The following is a 27,702-nucleotide window of genomic DNA, read 5'->3' on the forward strand; positions in this document are numbered from 1 at the left end:
GAAAAGGCACATGGTCTCCCAGCTCCGGTTCTAGGCATTTGGCCGCTCTGGCCAAACAGCAGCACGTCTGAGTGCAGATCATGCCCCGTTGGTGCACATCGGAACGCCCTCACCAAGGACATGTTCTCATGGATGTGCATATCATGCACAGACAATCCGCTACCTTGATGCCCGTTTACGCTTAGAAAAAAATAAAAATAAAATCCTGACAAAAAGGGCACCATGGGGCTCATTTGCCACATTACGCTATATGCGTGTGCGCTCAGCTATCGCTGCTCCCCAGCTATCGGCGATTGGAATTTTGCAAGATCGCCCAAGCCTAGTACACTCCAAGCGCACTAACAACATTAAAGATTCTTCTTCTTCTTCTTCATATGCAATAGTTAGACATTAAAAATGTCACCTGTAGATGGATTTTTATCTTTTAAAAAAGGCTCCAAATATTTACCTGTTGGTACATGGGTGAACCGATGGAGATCCTGAAAGTAGCGAAGAAAGAGAGCAAAGAGTAAGAGCAATAAAGGGTCCATTTTTTAAAGATTGTCTCAAGCCTACCCATCCAACTGTAATTCGGGGCAGAAATGCTCACGCACGTATGTTCTACCTTAAAGTATTTCCATTCGGTGTGCTGATTTAAGTCACAATGGGTGATTACAACAGCTGAATTATCAGATCCCCCGGTCAGGCATTGGTCGTACTGCATCAGCTGGTTTGCCTCGTTGATGCGAAACAGCTGTGTACAGAAAGACAAAAGAAGGTCGTCGGCCAAACAAGTTCATGAAACTATTATTGTCATTAATGTACGAATTAGCTGTCGGCATGTTTATGACGTTGATATTAACTGTTCCTATTAGCCTTGTTTAATTTTTTAAATGTATTTATTTTAAATCTGTGCTGTCAGCAGGCTCAGCTTTTATGCCATTGCATCCAAGACAGTCTTACGGTAGAAGTCCACCGGACACATTGGTGCAGCATATGGGTGTGGCACGGCGTGCCCTAAGTGCACACTTCCGATTAACACCATGTTAATCCACTGCTGCAGCTCCACTGATAACGTAAGCATTGCCGGCATTTCTTTATTTTTGCGCACGGGGTCTATTTTTTTATTTTTTTTTCCAACCGTGCGCAGCTATGCAAGCATTTTCAATAGAAACACAAGATAAAACTACATAGAAATGTTTTTTAAAAAGTGCAATCAATTTAAATGTGTTCTATAATCAGTCTACATTGTACCAGAGACTACAGCTGCTGTCAGATTTGCTTATCGATCAAGATCCGTTTTAAATACAAAGAACAAACACGTGCATTCTTAAGCCAGGCGTAAACAGCAATCCATTTCAAATAGGTCTAGACACAATATTGATGTGTGTGTGTATACAAGTTACCAGTTTCAAACAGGGTCATTATGTGCCTTGTCTAGTGCCAAGTTCATTTCAGGTTCCAGCCCCCCCCTCGTCCATGAATGGTTTGTTCTAATAGCCCATTTGTCAGAGATCGTCACATTAGAGATGACCAAGTATAGGGTTCTTGCCAACCCTGACCTGAGTGTCTCAATCTAACCCACACTCTGTCGCATACATTCATATTGTGTAATCCGAAGGTTGTCAGTTTGATCCCCAGTTCAACCCACTAGCATGCTGAAGTGTCCTTGAGCAAGATACTTAACCCCTAACTGCTCATGATGGCTTCATCCATCAGTCTATAAATAATTGTAAGTTCCTTTGGACGAAAGCATTTGCCAAATGATGATGTACTGTAATGTAATTGAAGAGGAAAATCTTTAGATGTATGACATCACCAGAACACATCACGCCTCCACGAGTGTCTCGCCTCCTAGAACACCACAAACAACAAGGACAAAAGGGATAGAAGAGGGCAAGAAGCCCTGAGCTGTCCCTACAAGAATCCACAGACAGACAGAAATACATAAATAATACAATTCTTTCACCTGATTGCCACCCATTCTGTGGCAGGGTCCGATTTCAACGCTGCCGCCGTTGGTGTGGCCCATACTGTCAATACAATAGCTGGTGTCTAAGCCCCGGATCTGTACACAAACAAGCCCCAAATTCCCAGGTGGTACAAGAAAACAATTAAGAGACAAGTTAAGAGTCAATGGCTTAGGATGTCACGCAGAGGGATTTAGAGACTGAGAGAATATAAACCTTTTTAGAATACTGTGTGTGTCGGAATGGGAATTACCAGGTGATTACAATAATGTTGGGAAACAAAGTAATGCTGTAAAACAAAGGTGATTCCGCCAAACTGAATTTGTATTTTGTATTCATCATTTGTCATAGGTTGCAGATTTCAAGTAAAATCAAACTGAAAGTAAAATTAAACTGATAAAATAGTACAAGTGATTAACAGTGACCCAACAGTTGCATTCAGATTCAATAACTTAACTTTAAACACACACACACACACACACACACACACACACCCCCCCCCCCAAATAATCGGTTATGTGATTCATCAAATGACAAACAAACAAACAAATAATATGTGCCATTTACTTGACCAAAATATTAATGCCTACGCTTGTTCCATGTTTTGAAATGAAAATGCATGTTATTATACAGCTGATAATCATGTAAAGTAAGTGCCTGCTTGTGTTCAGATGATTTGTGATGAATATTACCATCACTTTGTAATTTGTTACCAGATTTTATGGTTTAGCCTTACGGAATTAGGGGTGCACAAATACTGCACTCATGTACTATAAAAACGCTTGACACAGGATGAAGTAGTTACATTTTGCTCCCATTTAATTTCTCATGTTTGGAACACAGTGGCGGTTTCATGTTACATCTGACTTTGTTTAAACTGAGCAGTGACTAAATAAATGGTTGAAAATAATCATATAAATACTGACCACAATCTCATTATTATTGCAAACAGAATTTTCAGATTTTTTCTACCCGGTACCAGCAAGTATCAAAGAGTGAGTATGGAAAACATAATTGACGGATTAATCCGTTATGGAAAAAACCAACATAATGTACCTACCTCGCCCCACTCAACATTTTTCGGGGGTAGGGGATAGTGCACTGGAATGTCATAAGCAATTTCCTCCATGAACCATTTGAAACTCTTGCAACGGTGTTCATCCCTGCCAAACAATGCAGCTTACAATGAGTTGGGCACAATAAGTCAGCAAGCAGCTGAATTAAATCTACTCTGCTGTTGCTATTCTATTGTTAATCAGCATTTTAAAAGTGTTGCGAATGCGAATTGCGAATTTTTTTTATAAGACGTAGGCTTGTTTTGCGTTTCCATGTTAATTAAGTATTTGCGTGGCTTACCTGAAGCGCTTTAGCTCGCTGATGTCGCCATAGGCTAGAGTTAGGGTTTCAGGACGGCTGGCATAAAAGTAGTCCTTGTACTCATCCCACCAGACCTCCACCACCCGTACATAGTTCTACAGGCACATAAAGTAGATCGGGACAGAATGATAACTGAGGACAGTAATTATTAGCTATGAAGCATCGCTTTACGTTAGTTAGGGGTTGCAGGTAGGAACTGCAATGCCTCATGTCTGAACTGACTGAACTGCCAACCCTGAAGTGCCGACGAGTTGAATTTCAAACCTGATAATCGCTATGCACCAAAAACGGTTTTAAATACAGCATTTAAAACAAATACTATTTTGTTTTTATGTTTTTACTGGCAAAAAAGACACATCGCAGGCATTGCAGTTTGTATCATATCTAAAAGAAAAAAAAAAAAAGAAAAATGTATCGCTTGAATAACTTGAGATGCTGGAAAGCGTATTCCCTTAATTTCACTAGGCCATCTAAGTATCCCTTTAAATAGTGTATAATTTGACAGGAGCATAAAAAGAAGTGTACACCTAAAACCAGGGAATTCGATTAGCAGTGCTTGGTATGAGCACTTTGGGCTAGCAAATAAAATTGCCAACTAGCCCGGACAAGTTATGTCACATTGGCAAAGGAAATGCCAATGTAACATAATGTGCCAATGTGTATTTCCTTTCCTTCCTCCCCAAGGAAATACATTTTCTTCTCGTCTTTGCAACTAGTTGTGTAGCACTTGCTTTAAAATAATGAAAACAATCCAATAAGGCATCAATTCATTTCTAAATCAGCACTCTAATTAGGGCTGATGCATTCTACCGGAAGGCAGAGTGTATGTTACAATATCTAAAAAGTAACTACCATATACTGGTACACTAAGTAACCAATGTTGTGGTTTGAGAGATTAATTGTCCACAGATGAATGGGTTATTGTTGTCTCTAAACGTACACAAAATCCATCAATCAATTGTTCATCCCCTGTTTGTGATGCATACCTTTAATGTAGGGGATGATCCTACGTGTGCAGGGGGAGGGTTACCCTGCCATCCCTGCAGTCTGTAAATATGGCCAATACGGGAACAGGGCACGAAGAGCAGCTGACCGCCACACTGCCAAATCTAAAAGAACACAGGCACATAACACCAGTACAAAAACTATTTAAGAATCAGAAACAGTTTATTCCGCCAGGTACATTTACGAGAAAGAGAGAAAGGGTTCAAATATGAACATTATAATGGCAAGTTAGACCAGTGAATGAAATACATTGATTTTTCCTGGACAAAATGTTGGTTACAGACAACATAATTTAAAAGCTTAATAGTAAATTTAACAAATAGACATAAATGAAATGCACAAGTATCAAATATACTAACATAAGTTATTAACTTGCACGCTAGAATAAGGAAATCGCAAAGCCTTCGGATACATGGTCCTTTTTGCAAAGATGATTGTTTTTATTCATAATAACAGAATGCAACAATCTTGAACAAACCAAAAAAAACAAAATTAATGATGGTTTTGTTTTAGATAAGGTAGCAAAGTCCATATTTGTATTTATTCTGGTAATTCTAAAAATCATGTGTCAGCAATAAGCATTTTTATATGCATGAACATATTCGTTTTCAGGCAATTCTCCTCAAAAAGGCCATAAATAGGGGTGACGATAAAACAGAATTAGGTTGTAATCCGTTACCAAGTTATAACAGGGCCAGAATTACCAATACAGATACTTTTTATTGAGTATTAAGTGGCTAATGTACTTTCATGGAGGGGAGAGCAATTTATGATAGACATAGCTAGAAATAACTCCAAGTGATTGGAGAGGAAAGAAAACACAGGAATCCATGAAAAGAGCACATTGAAATGTTGCTTCGGTTTTTTTCTTTTTTTGTGCAAACACCAAAATGTGCATTAAAGCTGGAGTAAAGTAAAGAGGGTTCTTCCAACAAGGTAAATAAGTGTCAGAAACTGGGGGTATTAACACTAGTAAATCTAAAACTTCCATAGTATGACAAATTTAAAAACAGTATTGGTTCAATTCTCTTTGGTAGAAACCCTATCAGCTTGGCTTGTAAAAAACACTCCTACCTTGTATGATATTTCAAAATTCTCTCCCCCCCATATCTGCAGTCCAGGGTCATAAAGACCCAGCTCGAAGAAGTAGTCTCTCTCGATAGCAAACAGACCACCTGCCATTGCCGGAGACCTGCAGACACACGGACAGTGACAAAGTCTGAGTCCAAGACTAGTTCGACAATGAACTCCGTTCAAAAAGACACATGATATGAGCTATAATTAAGGCAAGTGTGATTGAAATACTTAGAATGACCTCTACATTTGCGTTAACATAAACAGGCAGCCTTAACAGGACAAACACAATTAAGCAAAGAGGCGGGGGGGAAGGTATTTGAGAGTATGACAGGATGAATGAAGTGAGAGAAAGTTTTGAGGGAAGTGAGAGGAAAGCCACCCCAGGAAGAATCCATTTTACCAATCCAATCTCCAAAGAATACCACAGCCGACCGAATAGGCTCAGCTTAAGTCATGAGATTCCATGAAAAAGACCCAAGTAAAGCAGCACTTTGTAAGTGGAATCCAATATATTCAAATGCATTGTCCAATTCTTCTGTTCTCCAATTATAATTTTCTATAAATATATCTCTGGGGCACTGCTACAGCCTTGAACAAAATGTTTGTCGTTTTTGTTAAGCTATAGACAGAGACTCTGGTTCAGAGTTTCCTATTAGTGTCAATATAGGGCCTACTTTAACAATGAGGTTGCTTATAGCTAGTGAGAGCCACTTTAGAACAGAAGAAGCCAAAAGAGCTGAATGATTTACATAAATGCAAGAGAATGAATGAAACCCTGAAAAACCTAACATATAAAGACTTTCTGACAATATTGTGAGCTCCCTGAGACTTAAATTTTGCCCGATTGGACTCCATTCAAGCACAGTGAGAAGCTGCAGCAGATGAGTAGGTTTCTTGACAGCAAAGCATTCGGTAAGCTCAGCCTATAAACCTGTCCTTCATGTATGGAATTTGGCATTTAATGCCACAGCATGTTTTGTTATTCATTTGCAGCAATGCAGTTTGATCAACATCATAGGTATAACTTATATCACAATCTATGCTCAGAAAAACTACACCATATCTCTTTGCCATATTTTCCACATTATAAAACCTCTATTTCCAGGAATTTGGAGCCTCATTATTTTTTAGGTATACCTATACGGCTCAGTCCTAGTTTTTCTTAGCCTTTTCTCTCTGTCCCCAAGAGGTATTCTCTTCCAGAGCATGCTCCAGTCCCATGCTCCTCTAGCAAAGCCATCCTGGTCTCCCCCGCCCTGGGCATCAATGCTGAAAGTCTGGCCATGGATGGAGTCAATCAGAGGCACCGTGCTTACTGTTCTGGTGGGGGGTGGGGTGGGGGTTGAGAGTAAGGGGTACACAGGGGGGGTGGAGGGGTGTATGGAGGTGGAAGAAAAACACGGAAGCAGACAAACGTGTGTTCACACGTGTGTTGAAGAACAGTTGGGTGGGAAGGGGGGTGAACAGGTGTTGGTGGGGGGCGGGGGGAGTGGAGACACAAAAACAAAAGAACATGGCGGTTAGTTGGCGGGCACAGGGGTTAACATGTGAATGTGTACCGATAGGGCTCAGTGGTGTGTGCTCGCTTGGCCTTCTCCTTGCTGCTAAGCGGCACTCTCTTCCAGAGCAAACTCCAATCCCATGCTCCTCTAGCCAAACCGTCTTCGTCGCCGCCCTGCTGGGCCTCCACAGTGTACTCATTACCATCAATGTAATCTATCAGCGGCACTGTACAAACAGTCCTATGTTCAGACACAGAAAGACAGGCATGTTCAACAAGTAGATAACAATCCTCGTTGTTATTGCTGCTGCATGTTCTCCTTTAGCTGGCGACAAGATTGATTTCTTACGAAACGGCCTCAGAACTGTATTCATGCCCTGTCGTGGTGATACTGCGAGGCATTCTAAATTCTCTAAGTGGCCAGTTTGTGATCGCTACATTTTAAACCTTGTCCACATTACGCAATTTTTTCCAATCGTGAACAACAATGAAGATTGAGCAGCGCACATTTAACAACTCAAATTTGCAGGTTTTCTGTTTCTTCTGCGCACACACATAACTACTGTCTTTCAGGAGCACAAATCTAAAGACAGAGAACGGACAAACAGTAGTAGTGGTAGTACTCTAGCTATGTCATACAGCTCGCCACTGTGGTTGTTTGTGCAGCAAACTTGCAGCGCTGACATTATACACTAATCAGACCGTCATGAGTCTGCCACAATTCCACACGTCGCTCCTCCATTTCAGAAGTCCACACCCGCCCACTTGCTGCTTTTCTTTGGCTTCGCCAACGTGCAGACACGTAATTACATTGGCTGTTGAAAATTGTCGTTGCGGTTTGACGCAAGATTAGCCCTGATAAAAATCAAACATGTTTCATTGAATCATCACCTGGCTGATTGGGATCATATAGAGATTGATTTGAGTCTTTCACTCACACACACATATTGATGACAACTACGATTCTACAGCGCGACTACCCCGGACTACCCTGAACTTAAATCATTGCCAAATAGGTCTTGAAAAATCACGGTGTGATCATATGGCCCTAGCTTAAGTCTACAAGGGTTTTTTGTTGCAGATCTCATTAGGTTATCTGCAACAGCCAAGTTAGACAGCCAAATAGTGTAGTGTGAGCCTGGTTTTAGCATTTATGTAAAACTGATAACCATGTCGAGCAATTATATCCAATGCAAAACAAATCATTGTAAATCGCCCTTCATTTAGCTTGAAAAGATGGAAAACTGTCACAGGTTTTCAATCACTTTTTAAGCTACTGCTAAAATTACACAGACAGAAAAGGGTAGTAAATCTGCAAAGTAAACAGAACATGATTGCAACTTGGGGGGGTTTGGAAATTGACAATGTTTCTCAGGTTTGAGTAAATTTAAAGTGAAATAAGCACTATTTAAAGAAAACACACTTAATATTCTCTACTCTGAGTGGAGAACACATTTCCCCATTTCGACTTATATTTATTTAAATCAGACTGAGAATTTCTTGGGATCAATGTACTCTTTTAAATTTTTAATTTTTTTATTGTTTCAAGAATAAAATATCTCTTCTTTTTATGACAGTTTTTTTGCGTGTACTCTGGAATTTTCTGTGCTCCTTTCTTCGGAATACTAATCACTACATAGTTCTGTGCAATATAGTGTGTGTGTGTGTGTGTGTTGCAGTATTTGTTACCTGTCTTGTGAAATGGGGGCAACCAGCGGAGCGTACCAGTTCACACCAACCTCACAGTGGGCATCAAGGTAAATCAGCACCTGGACTCACATTCAGCGAAACACACGTGCAGTTATGAACAACATTTTTACATATATATATATATATATATATATATATATATATATATATAAATAATGGCGACAAACTTTGTTATAGTCTTTTTTCTTTTTGTTTTGATCAAATTAATTATCAGAGTATGAAAAAATTAATTTATTAAGCATTACAACTTTGCCTCAACCAATCTGGTGGAAGAGTTCCTAATTCAAATTGTATTTGTTGTAATGTTTCTAACATTTGTGCAAGATTACCCTTGAACCTCCTACATTGTCATCTTAAATATTTGACAGGGCCATACTGATTGTGATAGCACTAGTTGGAACAGTCCCTGTTAGTAGAGTAAAAATATCACGGGCCAGTTACTTGATTTGGCTTAAAGTTATTTGAAAACGTTCAAAGCAATTGTTCAGATTTTTTTAAATTATTTTATTGCCATCTTATACTCACCCCTCATGTAGTATAGTACCTCAGTTGTCTAGCCTTTCCCCCATACTGGACAAGTGGCTCCATACATATCATCAGGAGTAAGTAATGGCCACCATCTTCTCATCTCTGTGTACACTTATCTTTTAGATGTGTGGTAAATATACCGGAGAAATACAGTCACAACTTGGCAGGTCACCCATTTGGGTGTAACACCAGTAACAACACTGAGGTAGCAGCGAAATAACTTCTCAAGTTTGTGCAGTCAGCATCATGCGCTTACTGAAAGCGTGGCAGCCCATGTAACATTTTTGCACTGGACAGGACACAGACTGGGGATTTGTCACACATTACTTTGCCTTGAATTCCTGATGGGAAGATGGCAAAAAGGCTGGATTGCTGCAGGAATTAAAAAGTTCAGGCACCCCAGGTTAAAATGTATGATGCAACAAATATCTAAGTGAATACAAGTTTACCGGACCTCTAAATCGTATAAAAATAAATAAAAATAGTACACCTTTTTTCAAAATTTCAAGAAAGATAATTTTTATAAAAAAAATAAAATAAATACATTTCATTTGGAGAATAAGAAGGGTCCAGAAAGAAGGCCCCTTGGAAAAGTTTGGGAATCCTATCATAAAGTACTTCAAAACTATTTCCCCATTCTTCTTTGCAGAACACCAGTTTGGAAATATTTCCAAACCATTTACAGAATTTCTCTCTGGGGATCAATAAAGTACCTACATTGTTTTTATTCTTCAACTTTCTTGCATGTATGGAATGTTTGAGATCTTGCTTCAGATTTTCTATTGTGTATTCAAATTTGGGGACTGTGGTGGCCAATCTATCCCATCTTTTCTGGGAGATACTTCATGGTTGATTTTGAGGTATGCTTCAGCTCATTGGGACATTGGCACCACACAAAGCTATGCTTTGTGCAAAGCTGTTATAAAAACAAATTTGGGATTCATCAATATGTTCTTACTTGAATTGAATACATAACTGCATCAAACCACTCGTACGCACAAATCATAAAATAATGACTGTGGCGGACCAAGGGGCGTGGTCAAGCACTGGCTGTGGACGACCGCACGGATCCCTTTCCCGCGGCCGGCAAGCTGCCTTGAGTCGAACCAATCAGTGCTGTGTGGGCGCTGATTAGGCCGATTCGATGCAGCTTGGCGGGAGATTGCTTAATGTTTGTCTGTCTTGCAGAGGGGATCGGTGCACGGGCTCGTCAGCCGACCAGGAGCCAGGGAGCATAACAGTATTCCTTCTGTGCCCGAAATGATCCTCAGAATTATCATTATTATTATTTATGTGTGGCCAGCCAGCCGTTTTGTGCAACGAACAGGGTTCAGTGTTTCCCCTAGGATGAAGTTGTAGCAGTAGAGGTGAAGCATGCACGGTGGCCCTCGCACATATTGTAGTGAGGCCCACCCCCAGGAAGAACAATCGCTGCATGTGTAATACGTACTATCTTTGGGAATACCCAAACAAAACGTATCAAGATGGATCTTCCAAATGTTGTTTATTTCACAGATATGAAGGATTTTAACAGTACAACTACTCTTACCGATACTGCTTATCAATCTCTAATACCCATGAGGCTTTGTTATCTTTAGACGCTGAAAAGGCATTTGACAGAGTGGAGTAAATTTACCTTTTTTATACTTAAGAGAAATTTGGTTTTGGGAAAATATTATTTCTTGGATTAAGCTGCCCTATTCTTCTCCACAAGCCTTAGTCAGGACAAATACTATTCAATCCGAGTATTTTCGCCTTTATCACTCTTCAAGACAGGGTTGTCCTTTGAGTCCTTAATTATTCGATATTGCTTCGATCTAACCCCCATATTACAGGCATACTTAAAAATGATATAGAGTCAAATTTCTCCCTTTATGCAGATGACTTCTTTTTGTACGTTTCCAACCTGCCAGTCTCTGTCCCTGCTGCCCTTGCCACTCTTCAATAATTTGGTCAAATATCTGGATACAAATTGAACTTAAACAAAAGTGAGATATTTCCTGTTAATACAGCTGCTAAGAATTATCCTCTACACAACCTATCCTTTAAAATCGCCAAACAAAGCCTTACATATCTTGGAGTCCATGCTACACACAAATTTGAGGAACTAATGCAACTAATGAAGCAAAGCTAACTTTGCTTCATTAGTTGCACGAGTCAATTCTGTTAAAATGAATATTCCTCCACAGTTCTACTTCTTCTTCCAATGCAGACAACCTAAGATCTTCTTCCTTAAATTGGACAGCCCGGTCTTGGAGTTTATCTGGAATAAGAAGGTTCCCAGGCAAATTTCCCACCAAATTTCAGGTTTTATTAGTGGGCTGCCAATATAAGGATTTGTAAATACTGGCTTCAATATGAGGTCTTTTACTCTCCTCCACTTCCCCCTATACTAAAAATGTGATTGTTAAAACCTCTGTTAGGGTTTAGTTCAGTTTAAGCGCAATTTGGTCTACAATCATTTACCTACTGTGTTTTCTTAAAGTGGTCTAATCTCTGCATCGATACTTTTAAAGGCAACTCTCGGACAGATTTTAAACTTCCCAGGCTTTTTTATTTTTTATTTTTTTTATTGTATTTATTTTTAGTTATTTACAGGTTGGTAGCGTCGCCCATAACACATTCCCCGCGTTTCCCAACGAGCAACAATTCAATTTTACATGGTTTCCTGACACCAATCCCAATTCTGAAAGGCTCAATTTCATATATCTATAATCAAATAGATCTTTTAGGTCCAGAGTCATTAAACTATATAAAAACCCTTTTGGTGGAGGATCTGGGGGAGGTAATACGAGAGGAAATTTGGGCAGGGATTTGAGAACATGTACACAAATCTTCAATTTGTGCAAGACATGGTTATTCAATGTATACACTACCACACAAAGACTCCGTCGTCTCCGTGATCTATGACTGTGGGAAAGCCTGTGATAGGTTTCAGCAATCCCCCGCAGCCATGTTCTGGCTTTGCCCATCCCCACACAATTATTGGACAGAGATTTTAAATACCCTTTCAGAGGTTACTGGGGAAAAATTAGAACAAAATGCTCTCAGTGGATTGTTTGGTGTCTTTCACTTAGTGCCTTCCCTGCCTACAACCAAAAAAGATGGCTTAGCTTTTGTCACCCTACTGGCTATAAGATTAATATTGACCAATTGGATATCAACAGTATCTCCCTCTCATACCAGCTGGATAAGAGGCATCCTTTATTTTACTTATTTTGGGAAAAATCAGACTTTCATTCAGTGGCTCCTCCAATAAATTTGGGAAAATATGAGGTCTGTACTTCCAATTCATTAAAAGGATACATTTCCCACTTATTCCTGATTGAAGCATCTTTTCCAGTTTGGAGGGGTATCAATTGTGTGTTTGTTACGGCATGGGTGATGTGCTGCTGACACTATCAATGTCTATTACTGACACTGTTTACTATTGACATTGACTGATGTTTTTTTTTGTCATTTTGTTTTGTGTATTTTGATTTTAATACAATAATAACAAGATAATAAAGCCAATTTTGGCCACGATTCCCCCCTTCCGACAATCGTGAGTCCGGATTTTTTGATTGTTCTAAAGATTATCATCCTCCACAATGTGTGTTTATTCTAAAGTTACATTTGATCACGCAAGGTTTGCGGGTTTGATAGTCAAATCTTGTGTAGCCACTAACAGATTCTTGTGTAGAATCTGTTAGTGTGTGTGCTGTGCTGTGCTAATGTGCTATTTGGGCAAACCATTGCTCTCCACACACTATAGGAACTGTTAAATTTATCATGATATGCCGTTATGTGAGGGTCTCTCAGCATTTTAAAATCTGTTAAGATTTGAAAAATCTTGTAGTGGGGGCCAGGCTTAAACTGCCAAATAGCTTTCATTCTTTATCAAGTACCATACTAAGAATAGCTTGGAATTTGGCCTTTTGGGAGTTTACCTGTCCTTTTGTTGCTTCCTTGGCTCCGATGCTTCTGGCTTGGATGAGTCCTTCTCTCTTTTCGTTTCGGACAAGTTTCACCAAACCGTTCCATTGCTTAATGTACTCTTCCAAACGTTCCTGAAGATGCGCTACACACACACAGACACACACACACACACACACACACACAGACACAGACACAGACACACACACACACAGGAGAAACCTAAACTTCATAGACATTGAACAACAAAGAACAATAGAGGCGCTAACATTTCAGCCACAAATAAATGAAGTTAATAAAATATGCACAAAATAAACACGACATCTTTCCATTGTACCTTTGTTGCTGAAGTCATCTATCATTACAATCTCAGCCAGGTACCTCCTGGGCGTCCTCTTGATAACGCTGTGAACAGTTCTCATTAGTGTGGACCAGCCTTCGTTATGGAACACGATCACCACGCTGGAAGTCAGCAACCTGTCATCATAATGCCAATCCTTGCACCTGGCGGAGGAAGGGGAGAAAAAGACAGGCGGGTGCATAAAGGAGAAGGGACATGGTTATGTCATTTGTCATCAGGTTTTTTTTTTTCCCGCAAATGTCAGTTCACCTAACAGTCTAGAGTTAATTAAACCTGACTAACGGATGCCTGAGCGAGTTGGAGGTAAATTACAAGTCACCTACTATTCATTTATTTTAATATACATTATAAGCATTCTAGATACAGTTATAGATACAGTAACTCCCCCTCCCCAGGTTGCCTCACGCTCTCTCATTGGTTATTTCTCACCAATGAGAGAGCCCCGAACTTGTTATCATATATCTCAGAATAACAAGAATTTGTGTTGTCAAAAACATGCTTGAAAATATTAGGAGGACTCATATTGTATCACTGATTGATTGACCTTGCAATCAAATAGCAACGGTCTAATCAAGTCTTAATTTGAATCCGATTTCTGATCTGCTGTACGTCAATGACAAATACATTGTGTGATCTGATCACACCCACGTGATAGGACAGCTGCACAAACAGACTACCACTGCAGTTTTCAGTTACCACAATAGTGAGATTGCTGATTTTGACAGTGTGTTTATTATTGTTCATTATACACTATGGAGCAATAATATAACATGAAACTGTCCCCGAGTTCCAATAAAATAAAATATAACATGGAATGGTCACTGAGTTCCAATAAAATAGAAATTGGGACTGTCACAAAGTTTCAGTATAATGCAACCTGTAACTCTCACTGAGTTTTAGTAGGACACAACATATAACTAATGTGGAGATGTCCAGTTCAAACTTCAAATAAAAGTATTTTTCAGTTGTATATACAAATATACATTGTATTATATGTATATGGTACTTGCCATTACAAAATAAATTGCATTCATTACAAAAAAAATACAATAAATGGCCGATTCTTCTAACTCTCGTTCTCTGGAAGTTCTCCTTCACACACTGTGCATTAAATCGTCTGAAACAAATCAAACTTGTTTGACTGAGTGAGTCGCTAAGAACCGAGTCTCAAAAAAAAAAAAAGAGTGAAACATCATGAGCGGAGCTCTGCTGTGACAGCGGTAGAAACGTAGTCTGCACAATGTTAGAATATTGTCAGGCGATAGAAAGATAATTTCTTATCTTTTTGTTTACCTTGAACAACCTCCAAACAACCGACATTTTCTTTCTTTCGCTCTTTTTTGAGCGTCAACTACGCAACTACATTACATTTTGTTTTTTACGGCTTGAGTAATGACACATTTTTTTTACATGAGCGCAGTATCGGGCGTGCAAATTTGATCAGCGCAGAATCTGAAAATATATCTCACACTGATCGTCCGATCAAGTCTTGGCCGATTAAGCTGAAAACTGCATGCATTTCACCTAATTTTGATTTTGATTTTTTGCGTAGTTTCAGCTGGCATTTCGTATCTGCGTATTTTGACCATTAATTCCGTGATTTGTACACCAAGTGCGTGCAGGTTGGCAGGTCTGCAAATGCGGTCTCCCCGTTACAGAAGTGCACGATTTATTATTGACAAGTATTTACACAAAAACATTCAGTTTTTACGAAATTAAGACCCAAAGCAACAGGGAGACGTGCGTCCACGTTTTTTTTTTTTTTCCTTTAAACAGCATGGATCGGGACTGTCCCTTAGCTTAGTTGTTTTAAAAAAAAAAATGGTTTCATACATGCAGAAATCAAACTAAATTAAATGGCTATAATATAAAGACAGGCATGGGAGCCGGCGCGCACCGCTGTCTGGGGGGGGACTCCGCTCAAGTTCTCTGAGGTAGGCTTAGGTTTTTCATTTTCCATACAAGACGAAATAAAATAATTCAAAATTTTTCTCTATATTATATATTGCTATATTATAATCACAAGATTTGTATAAAGAGCGGCAGGTAGGTGCAGGGGGTGCCCGAGCAACTGTCCCATGGTTGACTGTCCTTTTAACCAGTGAGAATGTACGATCTTATCAACCACCAATATTCCAAAATAAGCTGCAGGATATAAGGCACACTGAGCCAAAAGTATCACTTTCCCTATGTCTCCTGATGGAATAGGTCCAGAACGATCAAAGTGGTGAAGACTTAAAGAAAAATTTGACATCGATAACGAGAGATGACGACCTAGTGTCTATGTATTGCCTCGGCTTCAAACAGGTAAATAGGATACGCTGAAGTTGCAATTGTCATCAGCACAATCCCTGCATTCGGGAACTGCCTGCAGAAACACAGGTTATGTTAGACAGTCACGCCTAACCAGTCCAAAACACCGGCCCTTATTTCATCAGATTATGCATGTCCCGGTGTCTCTCTTTCTCACTGACTTCTATTAATAAAACAGTGTTTACAAACCTCAGATCATCTATATCATCGCAAGAAATGATTTATCACCGAACCCGAGTAAACAATGGCAAGCAGACACACCTAGGCCAGTGATCAACTTTGTTAACATCTCATTTAGTCATCGTCTAATTTCCATCTTTCAATTTCAAATTAATGTCATTCCATATTGTCAATATTGGGGATTATAGGATTAACGAGTGGAGAAACTTACTCCTCGTGCCGGATATCACTGATGGTTCTGTCGAGTGAAATCATGTCGCTAGCCACCATGTTGAAGCCAAACTCTTTGATGGAGCCCTGGACAGCGTCTTTGTATTCTGGACCCAGGACAAATGGCTTGGCTCCCTCGCCCGGGCCCCCTGGCACCCCCGGAGGCTCAGGCTCTTTGGGCTCAAAGTTCCCCAGGACACCCTTCTTCAAAACGGGGCTGGTGTAGGCATTGGAGTGGGGTTTGAATGTTACATATTGCTGCTGTATCACCTGATTTTGATTTGGGATCTCAGGATGGTTGGCTCCTCCTGAAGAGATTAATAGACGAATCACAAAATCTCAACATGCTTACCACCAGATATGGATAAACCAATATAGACATCTATAAATATTAAGATATCCATTTGGGCATCACACATCAAGGAATACATTTTACAAGTTAACTTATCTTCTGAACAAAGCTGTCTTCTTTGTATATAGGGCTGGGTATTAGTAATCAATACCTTTAAGGTATCAATTGAAATAACCCAATAACAAGTAGTATCGAAACTTCTCCTGTCAAACAATACCTGCATTCAATCCGTTTTGTACCCAAAAAGGGACTATTTAAATGGTTTTGCTCGCAGCCAATCACCCCAAGAGTTCCTCGATTTAATGCGACGGGTGATTGGCTCACGACAGCAGCAGCTACAAGCCAGCCAATCACTGCAAGCGGTTTTCGATTTCATGTGACGTGTGATTGGCTCACTACCGCAGCAGCAGCGACAACAGTGTTAAAGGATAGACTCACACTTTTTTTAAGTCTTAAAACAAAAATTAGGTGTCCATATGAACAGTGAAAAAGGTTTTCCTCGTCATAATCATTCCTCCTGTACTGGCTACTTGTTTAAAATTTCACTACCCAAATACCTCATTGTACAGTTATTATTGAAATAAATATTTCAATAATTTGAACACTTTCAAAATGTGTAAAAAATGTCTTTTTTTTTTTATTTTTTATTTTTTTTACTTGTGCTGTCAGCATTCTTGGAATACAATACAGAGTATTTGTATGCCATTCTCAACCTGTAATGCAACTCTTTAATCATTCTTTAACTCATCTACATTAACTCTGTCCTGTTGGTGACCTGTGGGATGACAAGAGAACAGCTTTTTGTTACACAGAACTGCCACCGAAACCCCTTTTTGGAGAACGATCTCACCATGTTTTAGTCTATAAACAACTAATCATCATTACTACTCCAAGAGGGGTACATGTATCGACAAAACCACACACACACACACACACACACACACACACACACACACACACACACACACACACACACACACACACACACACACACACACACACACACACACACACACACACACACACACACACACACACACACACACACACGAGGGATGTTCGGCTTTCAGGTGAAATTTCAGGATGAACCTAAAATGCACTAACCTTTACAGGTGAACTTAATTTGACCTTCTCTATACTTTTGAATGCACATGTCCAACTGTTCAATGTTTCAGTACTTTTTGCACAACTTGCTGTTCTCTAACAAGGAGCTGAACAGCAAAATTCACAACAGGTGTTTGATCCATGAATCGACCAATACATTTCCTGGTTCAATTAGAATTGGTATTTAAACGAAAAGTCAGGCCGTACCTGACCCAATATGCCACTCAACTGCTGGTACAAACCTTGGTGATGTCCCGTCTCGACTACTGCAATGCCCTCTTAACAGGCTTGCCGGCCTGTGCGGTGAAGCCACTTCAGATGATACAGAATGCGGCGGCGCGACTGGTGTTCAACCAGCCAAAGAGGGCACATGTCACTCCGCTGCTCATAGAGCTCCACTGGTTACCTGTAGCCGCCCGCATCAAGTTCAAGTCTCTTATGCTGGCCTACAGAGTGATTGTTGGGAATGCTCCCGCCTACTTAAATGCTCTTGTAAGAGCACATGTTGCCCCCCGGATGCTGCGCTCGTCAAATGAGCGTCGCCTGGCTCTGCCGGCCATACAGCCACGGCAATCCAGGCTATTCTCATTTGTAGTTCCACGTTGGTGGAACGAGCTGCCAAAAATGACCAGAGCGGGGACCTCCCTCTCTGTCTTTAAGAAGCACCTGAAGACCCAGCTCTTCAGTGAGTACCTCCAGTCCTAATCTACAATTACTTTGCACCACCTTGCAGTATTTATTGTTACACCAATGTTGTTGTTACACTAATCTCTGTCGCAATGTAGCTGAATGTTATTCTCCCTTGTAAGTCGCTTTGGATAAAAGCGTCTGCCAAATGACTAAATGTAAATGTAAATGTTAAACAGTCCTCTTCATCATGCTGTTCACATTTTGACATCATGAGACCAAGACGACACCTAACAACTGATCAACAGTACCTCGCCATTGTGAGGCTTCAAACAAAATGTTCTCAGAGGGAAGTGGCCACTGAGCTTAGAGTGTCAGAGTGTCATCAGCAGGTTCCAACAGAGATACAGAGAGACTGAAAGAGTCAAAGAAAGGCATAGAAGTGGACGTCCTTTGGCCACATCCCACACTGATGAGCGCTTCATTGTGAACAGTGCCCTGCGGAACCGGATGATGAATGCCACTCAACTCCAGCCACATTTAAGGGAGGTGAGAGGCACCCAAGTGTCACGTCAGACCATTCAAAACCGTTTATGAGCGTGGTCTGCGTGCTAGACGACCTGCAAGGGTACCTGACCACACCACCAGGCACAGGCATCATCGTCTTGCACGGGCCAGGGAGCATTTACGCTGACGAGGGACCAGTGGGCCTCAGTGCTGTTCTCTGATGAAAGTTGATTCACGTTGAGCAGAAACGATGGCCGCCAACCATGTTGGAGACGCCAAGGAGAGCGCTATGCATCAGCCACTGTTGTCAACAGACGAGCCTTTGGTGGTGTTACAGTGTGGGCAGGTGTGTCGAGTCAATACAGAACTGCCCTCCACTTTGTGAATGTTACAGTGACAAACCCATACTACCTGATTAACATCATTAATCCAGTCATTGTGCCCCTGCAAGAACAACAACATGAACAGGCCTAATTTCATCTTCATGGACGACAATGCTTCAGCTCATCATGGTCGCATCATTAGGGAACGGCTGCTGGAGACTGGGGTACCTCAAATGGAGTGGCCTGGACTTTCTCCAGACCTGAATCCTATAGAAAACATATGGGATCAGCTGAGTGGCCGTGGAGAGGCTCGTAACTCTGTACCCCAGAACCTCAATGACCTGAGGGCCGCACTTCAAGAAGAGTGGGGTGCCAGGCCTCAGCAGACAATAAGTCGACTTGCGAACAGCATGAGACGTTGTTGTCAAGCTGTAATTGATGCTCAAGGGCACATGACAAGTTATTGAGACATTGACATTTTTTGTTGTGGTGTACCCACCACTTTCGTTGGCTTTTGTTTCAATAAATTGTTTGAGATGAGGAAATCACCATTGCATGCTTCTACTTAAATGCCCTACTTTCATGAAATAATATCACTGTAACGTGAACTTTTTACATTTTCCATAAATGTCACCCTAAAGCCAAATATCCCTAACTTTTTGTGAGTAGTGTACAGACAGACACACACACACACACACACACACACACACACACACACTTTATTAGATACGCCTGTTCTATTGCTTGTCAACACAAATAGCTAATCAGCCAATCACATGGCAGCATCTCATTGCATTTAGGCATGTACACATGGTGAGGAAGCAAGTCTTCCTCACCAGTTCAAACCAAGCAAAAGAATGGGGAAGAAAGGGGATTTAAGTGACTTTGAACGTGGCATGGTTGTTGGTGTCAGACGGGCTGGTATTTCAGAAACTGCTGACCTACTGGGATTTTCACGCACAACCATCTCTAGGGTTTATAGAGAATGTTCCGAAAAAGAGAAAATATCCAGTGAGCGGCAGTTGTGTGGACGAAAATGCCTTGTTGAAGTTAGAGGTCAGAGGAGAATGGGCAGACTGGTTCGAGACGATAGAAAGGCAACAGTAACTCAAATAACCACTCGTTACAACCAAGGTATGCAGAATACCATCTCTGAACACACAACAGGTTGAACCTTGAAGCAGATGGGCTACAGCAGCAGAAGACCACACCGGGTGCCACTCCTGTCAGGCTAAGAACAGGAAACTGAGGCTACCATTCGCACGGGCTCACCAAAAATGGACAATAGAAGATTAGAAAATTGTTGCCTGGTTTGATGAGTCTAAATTTCAGCTGCGGCATTCAGATGGTAGGGAAAGAATTTGGCATAAACAGCATGAATCCATCCTGTCTTGTATCAACGGTTCAGGCTGGTGGTGGTAGTGTAATGCTGTGGGGGATATTTTCTTGGCACACTTTGGGCCCAATATCCCTGTGCGTGCACAACCCACCCACCCACCCACACACCCACACACACACACACACACACACACCATGTGCCCTTGAGCATCAATTACAGCTTGACAACGACGTCTCATGCTGTTCACAAGTCGACTTATGGTCTGCTGAGGCCTGGCACCCCACTCTTCTTGAAGGGCGGCCCTCAGGTCATTGAGGTTCTGGGGTACAGAGTTACGAGCCTCTACACGGCCACTCAGCTGATCCCATAGGTTTTCTATAGGATTCAGGTCATGAGAAAGTCCAGGCCACTCCATTTGAGGTACCCCAGTTTCCAGCAGCCGTTCCCTAATGATGCGACCTCGATAAGCTGGAGCATTGTCGTCCATGAAGATGAAATTAGGCCTGTCGTTCATGCAGGGGCACAATGACTGGATTAATGATGTTATTCAGGTAGTATGGGCTTGTAACTGTACCATTCACAAAGTGTAGGGCAGTTCTGTATTGACTCGACACACCTGCCCACACTGTAACACCACCACCACCAAAGGCTCGTCTGGTGAAAACAGTGGCTGATGCATAGCGCGCTCCTTGACGTTTCCAACATCGTTGGCGGCCATCGTTTCTGCTCAGCGTGAATCAACTTTCATCAGAGAACAGCACTGGGGCCCACTGGTCCCCCGTCAGTGTAAATGCTCCCTGGCCCATGCAGGACAATGATGCCTGTGCCTGGTGGTGTGGTCAGGTACCCTTGCAGGTCGTCTAGCACGCAGACCATGCTGATGTAAACGGTTTCGAATGGTCTGACGTGACACTTGGGTGCCTCTCACCTCCCTTAAATGTGCCTGGAGTTGAGTGGCATTCATCATCCGGTTCCGCAGGGCACTGTTCACAATGAAGCGCTCATCAGTGTGGGATGTGGCCAAAGGACGCCCACTTCTATGCCTTTCTGTGACTCTTCCAGTCTTTCTGTATCACTATTGCAACCTGCTGATGAAACTCTGTGACACTCTAAGCTCAGTGGCCACTTCCCTCTGAGAACATCCTGTTTGAAGCCTCACAATGGCGAGGTCCTGTTGATCAATTGTTAGGTGTCGTCTTGGTCTCATGATGTCAAAATGTGAACAGCATGATGAAGAGGACTGTTTAAATACCAATTCAAATTGAACCAGGAAATGTATTGGTCGATTCATGGATCAAACACCCGTTGTGAATTTTGCCGTTCAGCTCCTTGTTAGAGAACAGCAAGTTGTGCAAAAAGTACTGAAACATTTAACAGTTGGACATGTGCATTCAAAAGTTTAGAGAAGGTCCAATTAAGTTCACCTGTAAAGGTTATAGTGCATTTTAGGTTCATCCTGAAATTTCACCTGAAAGCCGAATATCCCTAACTTTTTGAGAGTAGTGTGTATATGTGCGCACACACACACACGCACGCACGCACGCACACACACACACACACACACACCAGGAAGAGTGGGCCGAACTACCTGTTGATAGGTACAGAAGTCTCAGTGAGAGCTACAGGAATTGCTTGATTGCCTCTAATGGTTGTGCAACAAAATATTAGGTTAAGGGGCCCATCATTTTTGTCCATGCCATTTTCATTTGTTTTATGTAAAATATTCTGTTAAATAAAAACCAAAGTCTGATTTATATTAAATATGGAATAAACAATGATGGATGCCAATTACTTTTGTGAGTTTCAAGTTATTTCAGAGAAAATTATGGCTTATTTTTTCGTTGAGGTACAGTATGTGTACACACACACACACACACACACACACACACACACACACACACACACACACACACACACACACACACACACACACACACACACACACACACACACACACACACACACACACACACACACACACACACACACACGAGAACTTTGCATTGCAAAATTAATCCATGGCTGTTGAAAAAATAAACATTTCTTTCAAACATACACAAAGATGAAGCAGGTGCATTTTGCTAATACTGTTCGGCAGCTCCATCCCATGATGCGAAGTGGCCTCTTCTACAGTCCGATGGAGCGAAAGTTAAAAATAAAGGGGCTACTGCCATCTGGCTAGTAATCTCATATAACCAGACTGCCAAGTCAAACTATCGGAGGTCTGGAGAACTTCTAGCCCGTCCTGTCCAAAAAAGAGACCATGCGGAGCCAGAGGTAGCCGTTTAATTGGCTCCAAGTTTGAAAGCACACTCCTCGGAAATGGCACTTGTGGTCTGTTCTTCTGTCCGGGTGGAAACAATTTTCATTTTTTTGGTCTGGCCATTGGGTAGAACCTTTATCAGACTGTACCAGGTTTAAGATTACCTGGCTAGTGACTAGTCAGATGGCTAAAAACACTAGCCAGGATCATTCTGTGTGCTCCCCTCCTAGAGAGAGAGAGCCAGGTATTTGTATCTGTATTTGTTGAGGCAGGAAAATTATACACTTAAATGTAATATATTTATGGTTTTCATAAACCCAGCAATCAACTTAACATCAACCATAAACATCATTGAAAAGAAAATCATTTTAAAACTAACAGTGAATCATTAAATAAAATCTGGTATTTTCCAGTCAACCTGGTTTGTGGCGAGTTCTTCACGAAGATAAAATATTTTTAAAAATATTGTACAAAATAAATATTCGTAAAAACCCACTATTTGTGCTTTTCCGAATACTGTATTTGGCTCCACCTCCATTACCTCCAGTTGTAAACAAAGGCTTGTGCATTGTATTTAGTGGTCATAAAAAAACGATTATCCGCACAACTGAAGCAGATGTAGTTTCTTTAGTGAACTAAGTGTAATGTTTACACCCTGAACAGTCAGAGCCCTATCGCATATATTTTTCGGTCTGCTTTTCTTGTGGGCATGTGTCATGTTGTGTAATGCAGAGTTCTCGTTGGTTGACGATGTAACTGAGAGACGCAATGATCAAGGATCAATTGGAAATTGTTCTTGCCCAAGTTTAACATTGAGAGGGTCCTGGCAGCAGTTCTATCTGTGACTTGTATAATTTCTTATTTGACATGTTACAGGTACTTCCGTTTTATCGTCTCTCACCTTGTTTGAGTCTTATAGAGTTCAAGTCAACCTCCACTCCCTCCACATGAGGCCAGGGCACCACGGGTTTAAAGTGGTCAGCGAGGTCCCCTTTGGGCAACAAACTGTCATCCTGATGAAGTGGAAATACATTTACAATTAGGATTGGACACGGTTTGCATTAAATTGAATGGAATTGGAGGAGAACTCCCAAACCGACATAACAGATGTACTGGATGTCTTTGCACTGCAAAGACTTCCAAATATAATTACATTTTCAAGCACATCGTACAATCGTCACATTAAGCTCCACTTTCCCTCATAGACTGGAATTTCAAACTGTTTGAGGAGCTTCAGATTCAACGGGGACACAGAGGGTACACAGAAAGATTCTGCAGGATATCATTTAAAAAGATCCAATAGGATTGTAATAGTAGGGTTCATTTTTTGGTGGGTGGATCACTTTTGTAAATAAGGCACTGAATGGAGATCATTAAGTTCAGAGCAGTTTTGTTTTTTTTAATGCAGTCCGCCACACCCAATTTAACACAACCACACTTGTGTCTCTGTCATGTGATCGTATCAACCAAATAGAAAACAGAAAGGAAATGGTAAACACGTAAATGTATTCTATAAATTATGACGTTTTAGAGTGCGAATTATTTTTTATTTTTATATATGTAAATAATTAACCATCAATTTCCTAACACGTTTTAATGCATGAAGTTATATAGCTATTCATTATTTTCCATTTAGAATCTTACAGGACCGACGTTTCCTCTAGGACTTTCAACACTCCTCCTTTAGCTAGGTTTCTGAAATATCTCATATCAGACGTATTTGAACACCCGCTAATCTGTGTTGCTAGCTCCTGCACTAAACTGTGTTTGCTACTAGGATGTAATGGCATATATTCTGGATATGGTGTGTGTATTTTCAGATACATGAGAACAAACCGCTGGGGTACAATAATGTGGTTCATTGTACTTCTGACGACGTTTTCTTGGTGCCAGGTGCCAAGCGCAGAGCTGGACAAACTCTTCTCAGTGGATTTTTCAAAGAAAATCACGTGTCACGTTGTTGTCAAATAAGATACTTTACAAGTGTCTCATGGACGCACCTGTCATCATATATATATTTTTTTTAAGTCAGTGATCCAAATGAAGAAACAAGCGACATCATCACAGAGAACGACTTTCTGAATGTCTGATGTCTAAACTTTAGTGCTTCCAAATGATGTCAAAAACATTCCAACAGTCGTCGTCGTTTAATTTAACAACTGGGTGCAAAGAAACTTTCATTTAATTTTCAAAACCAAGTAGGTGTTAACCCCTCATGCTCCAAAAAAATACTAGCTTACTTCCGGGTTTAAGGACGCAAATTGACATTGGATTAAATGGGAGGGGTAACCACTATTCCCTTCAACTTCGACATTAAATAAATGTCAGCCGGACACCGCATGCAATTAACACTCTATGTTCTCTAAAACGAACAAAATAAGAATCCATTTTATTTCAAGAATAACTCAACTGTATGCTGTCTTCAATAATGTCATTATTATTACCATTGTGTTGGTGATAGCTAAATATTTTAAAACTGGTGTGCCAAATAAAAGACAAAAAATATTGTACATGTTGATGCCGCAGTTATGCCCCTCTTACTAATCATAACTACTAATAACACGAACTGGGCCAGTTGTCATAGCTTTGACGCCCTGTGGAGAAGGGTCAGCGACACCCGAGTCTGTTTCTATGTCTACAAGAGGAGGAAAAACAAACTGTGATAATCAGTATGATGTGTAATATCGTCGATTCCAGTTCTCGATTCCGCTTACCCGTTTTACAAAAGGGTTGTCTTCGTTTGGTTTTGGCGAAAGGAAGGACCAGAGCACCACCAAACTCAGAAATGTCCCGACCACAACCAAACTCCGCAACAAAAATCCTAATTTGAGTCTCATCTCGACTGCCTCCACTACTACTGAGGCAACCGCAAAAGACCCCTTTATATCATTTATATGTTATCTACTCCAGAGGACTTCCCTTTCCTGGGTATTTTTCTTCTTCATGAAATTTGTGGTGGTTGGCCAACAGCGAAACGATGCATTAGCACCACCACCTGGTAAGGGGTGTGGATTGACCTTTTCCAGATTTGAGAGTATTCGAAAAGAAAATTTAAAAAATAAAAAATAAAATGAAATATAAAAAAAATAAAAAATGAAAAAAAATGCTATGAACCCATAGTCTCTCTATCAACCCAGTCCTACGTATAAATTGTAATTTAATAGCAAAACCTATATGCCCTTAACCTTTTCACAAAACATCTCTACTCAATATTAATTCCTTTCTTTCATTATGATATCTTGAACTGCAGATTTATTACATTATGTTATTGATCCTAATCATTTCATCATTATTAGATGGTCTATTGGTTCTTGCTGCTGCTTTCTGATTCAGCTCCTTTGTCAAAGCAACAGGACTTTTTTCTCTCTCTGACGGAATGCAACCCACAATAATTGTGTTAAGATCTATAAGAGGTTTACCATCAAAATGAAATGTTTTATGTAATTCAATTGGTATGATATTCATTACCTTATAATGACAACCTCCTCTCATCTGTTTCAATCTTTTTTTAGTATTAACCTTATTCTGTATTCATTGCAAATGCCCAATCAACAATTTAAATTTCAATTAACAGACATGGCTTGTGAAAAGATAATTTGTGAAATTTGTTTCGACAAATAGTTATATTTGGTAAAACATCATTATTTTGTCTGTGCTGTCATAGTCTATAGTATGGCAAGAACAGCTCAACTAAGCAAAGAGAAATTGCTTTCCATCATTACTTCCATCATATTTCAAGTGCAGTCACAAAAAATATCAAGCACTATGATGAAATCGGCTCTCATAAGGACTCAACCCAAGCAGGCTACCAGGGGGCGTGGATGCATACACTAAAACTAAAACTCACCTGATGAAAGTACGCCACCGTGGGGAGGTGGGAGACAGGGTTTCAAGTAAAAAAAAAAATCTGATTTTATTTCTCTTAGATTGTGAATGGGCTTGGATTCCACACTTGGCACCCCACTGCAATGGCAGGGTTGGATTTTTTTTTACTTTGTCGAAACCAAATACATTTTGGAAAGGTCTCAGCTTGGAGTTTAGCATTTGCAAGTTTGAGAGATTTCAGTGGACCCTAAACTGCGATATTGACCTTTGAAGTCAAGGTTACCTTTGAATCCCTATATCGCAGTAAAAGAGCTCCCAAAATAAGGTGGCAATAGGGGGCGCCACTTTAAATGGCCTAATATATAATTCAGGTTTTTGCAAATAACATAAGTATATTCTGACAACACAGGTATATTTTTATAATTGCTCTGAAGGTTGATTTAGGGCAGGGGTGCCCAATACATCGATCGCGGTCGACGGGTAGATCGCGCACCATTCAAAAAAAAAAAAAATTTTCTAACTGATCTGACCAGCATGTTGAATGAGCTTAATTTAGAACTGCAAGGAAAAGAAAAAAACGTGGTCAACATGATCAGTTCGGTTAATGCTTTCAAATTATAAATGCAACTTCTGTCCTCAAAGCTGTAGCGCCATGATTTGGGAAACTTTCAAAACCTTGCATCAGAGCTGGAGACCCAAGGGAAGGAGTGTGCGCAACTTGACAGTGCACGCTATACAGAGCAGATTGAAAATTGTCTGTCAGACTTTGACAAACAGTTTCAAGACTCTGCTTTACTCGAGCCAATGGCTACATTTATGCGCTACCCATTTAGGGAAGATATTGAGGTTGATTCACCCACATCAAAAATTTCAACACTGTTTCACCTGAACTCATCTGCAGTGAAGGATGAGATGTTGACACTACAGGCTGACACTCAGCTGAAGTCCAGGGCTCATGGACAGTTTTGGAACTTACTCACAGAGGAAAAGTACCCAAACATGAGGAAATGTGCTACCTCCTTGACTGCATTGAATGCAAGTATACAGTATATAAATAAATAAATATATTTAGCATTTTTTAATGCAGATCATTTTGACCAGGTCATTTTAAAAGTAGCTCGCAAGCCGAAAAAGTGTAGGTACTCCTGATTTAGGGCCTAATAATTCAGTTGTCGTGCTTGGGATTTAAAGACCTCCCTCTGCTGAACCTGTCACTATTGATCAATTGGCAGTAAT

At 40.6% G+C, this 27,702-nt stretch overlaps 1 protein-coding gene across 3 annotated transcripts in view; it reads right to left on the bottom strand.

Annotated features, from left to right (window-relative positions):
• The window catches only part of galnt7 (UDP-N-acetyl-alpha-D-galactosamine: polypeptide N-acetylgalactosaminyltransferase 7), a 28,403-nt gene extending 2,848 nt beyond the window's left edge, over positions 1-25,555 (bottom strand). Inside the window, exons 1-15 of one of the 3 annotated variants that reach the window (XM_079998834.1) lie at positions 25,356-25,555; positions 23,543-23,654; positions 16,128-16,434; positions 13,400-13,566; positions 13,077-13,207; positions 8,599-8,678; positions 6,968-7,150; positions 6,546-6,728; positions 5,406-5,523; positions 4,313-4,435; positions 3,306-3,421; positions 3,010-3,112; positions 1,949-2,047; positions 605-733; positions 449-479 (exon numbers count right to left, since the gene is read on the bottom strand). In XM_079998834.1, coding sequence (XP_079854960.1) covers positions 449-479; positions 605-733; positions 1,949-2,047; positions 3,010-3,112; positions 3,306-3,421; positions 4,313-4,435; positions 5,406-5,523; positions 6,546-6,728; positions 6,968-7,150; positions 8,599-8,678; positions 13,077-13,207; positions 13,400-13,566; positions 16,128-16,434; positions 23,543-23,654; positions 25,356-25,478 — 2,005 coding nt within the window. In that variant the 5' untranslated portion in view covers positions 25,479-25,555. The remainder of the gene's footprint in view (positions 1-448; positions 480-604; positions 734-1,948; positions 2,048-3,009; positions 3,113-3,305; positions 3,422-4,312; positions 4,436-5,405; positions 5,524-6,545; positions 6,729-6,967; positions 7,151-8,598; positions 8,679-13,076; positions 13,208-13,399; positions 13,567-16,127; positions 16,435-23,542; positions 23,655-25,355) is intronic. The other 2 variants (XM_079998833.1, XM_079998832.1) reach the window with 2 other exon arrangements.
• Positions 25,556-27,702: the final 2,147 nt, after the last annotated feature.

Source organism: Zeus faber, assembly GCF_960531495.2.
Source record: "Zeus faber genome assembly, chromosome: 4".
In the NCBI taxonomy this organism is placed as follows: Eukaryota; Metazoa; Chordata; class Actinopteri; order Zeiformes; family Zeidae; genus Zeus; species Zeus faber.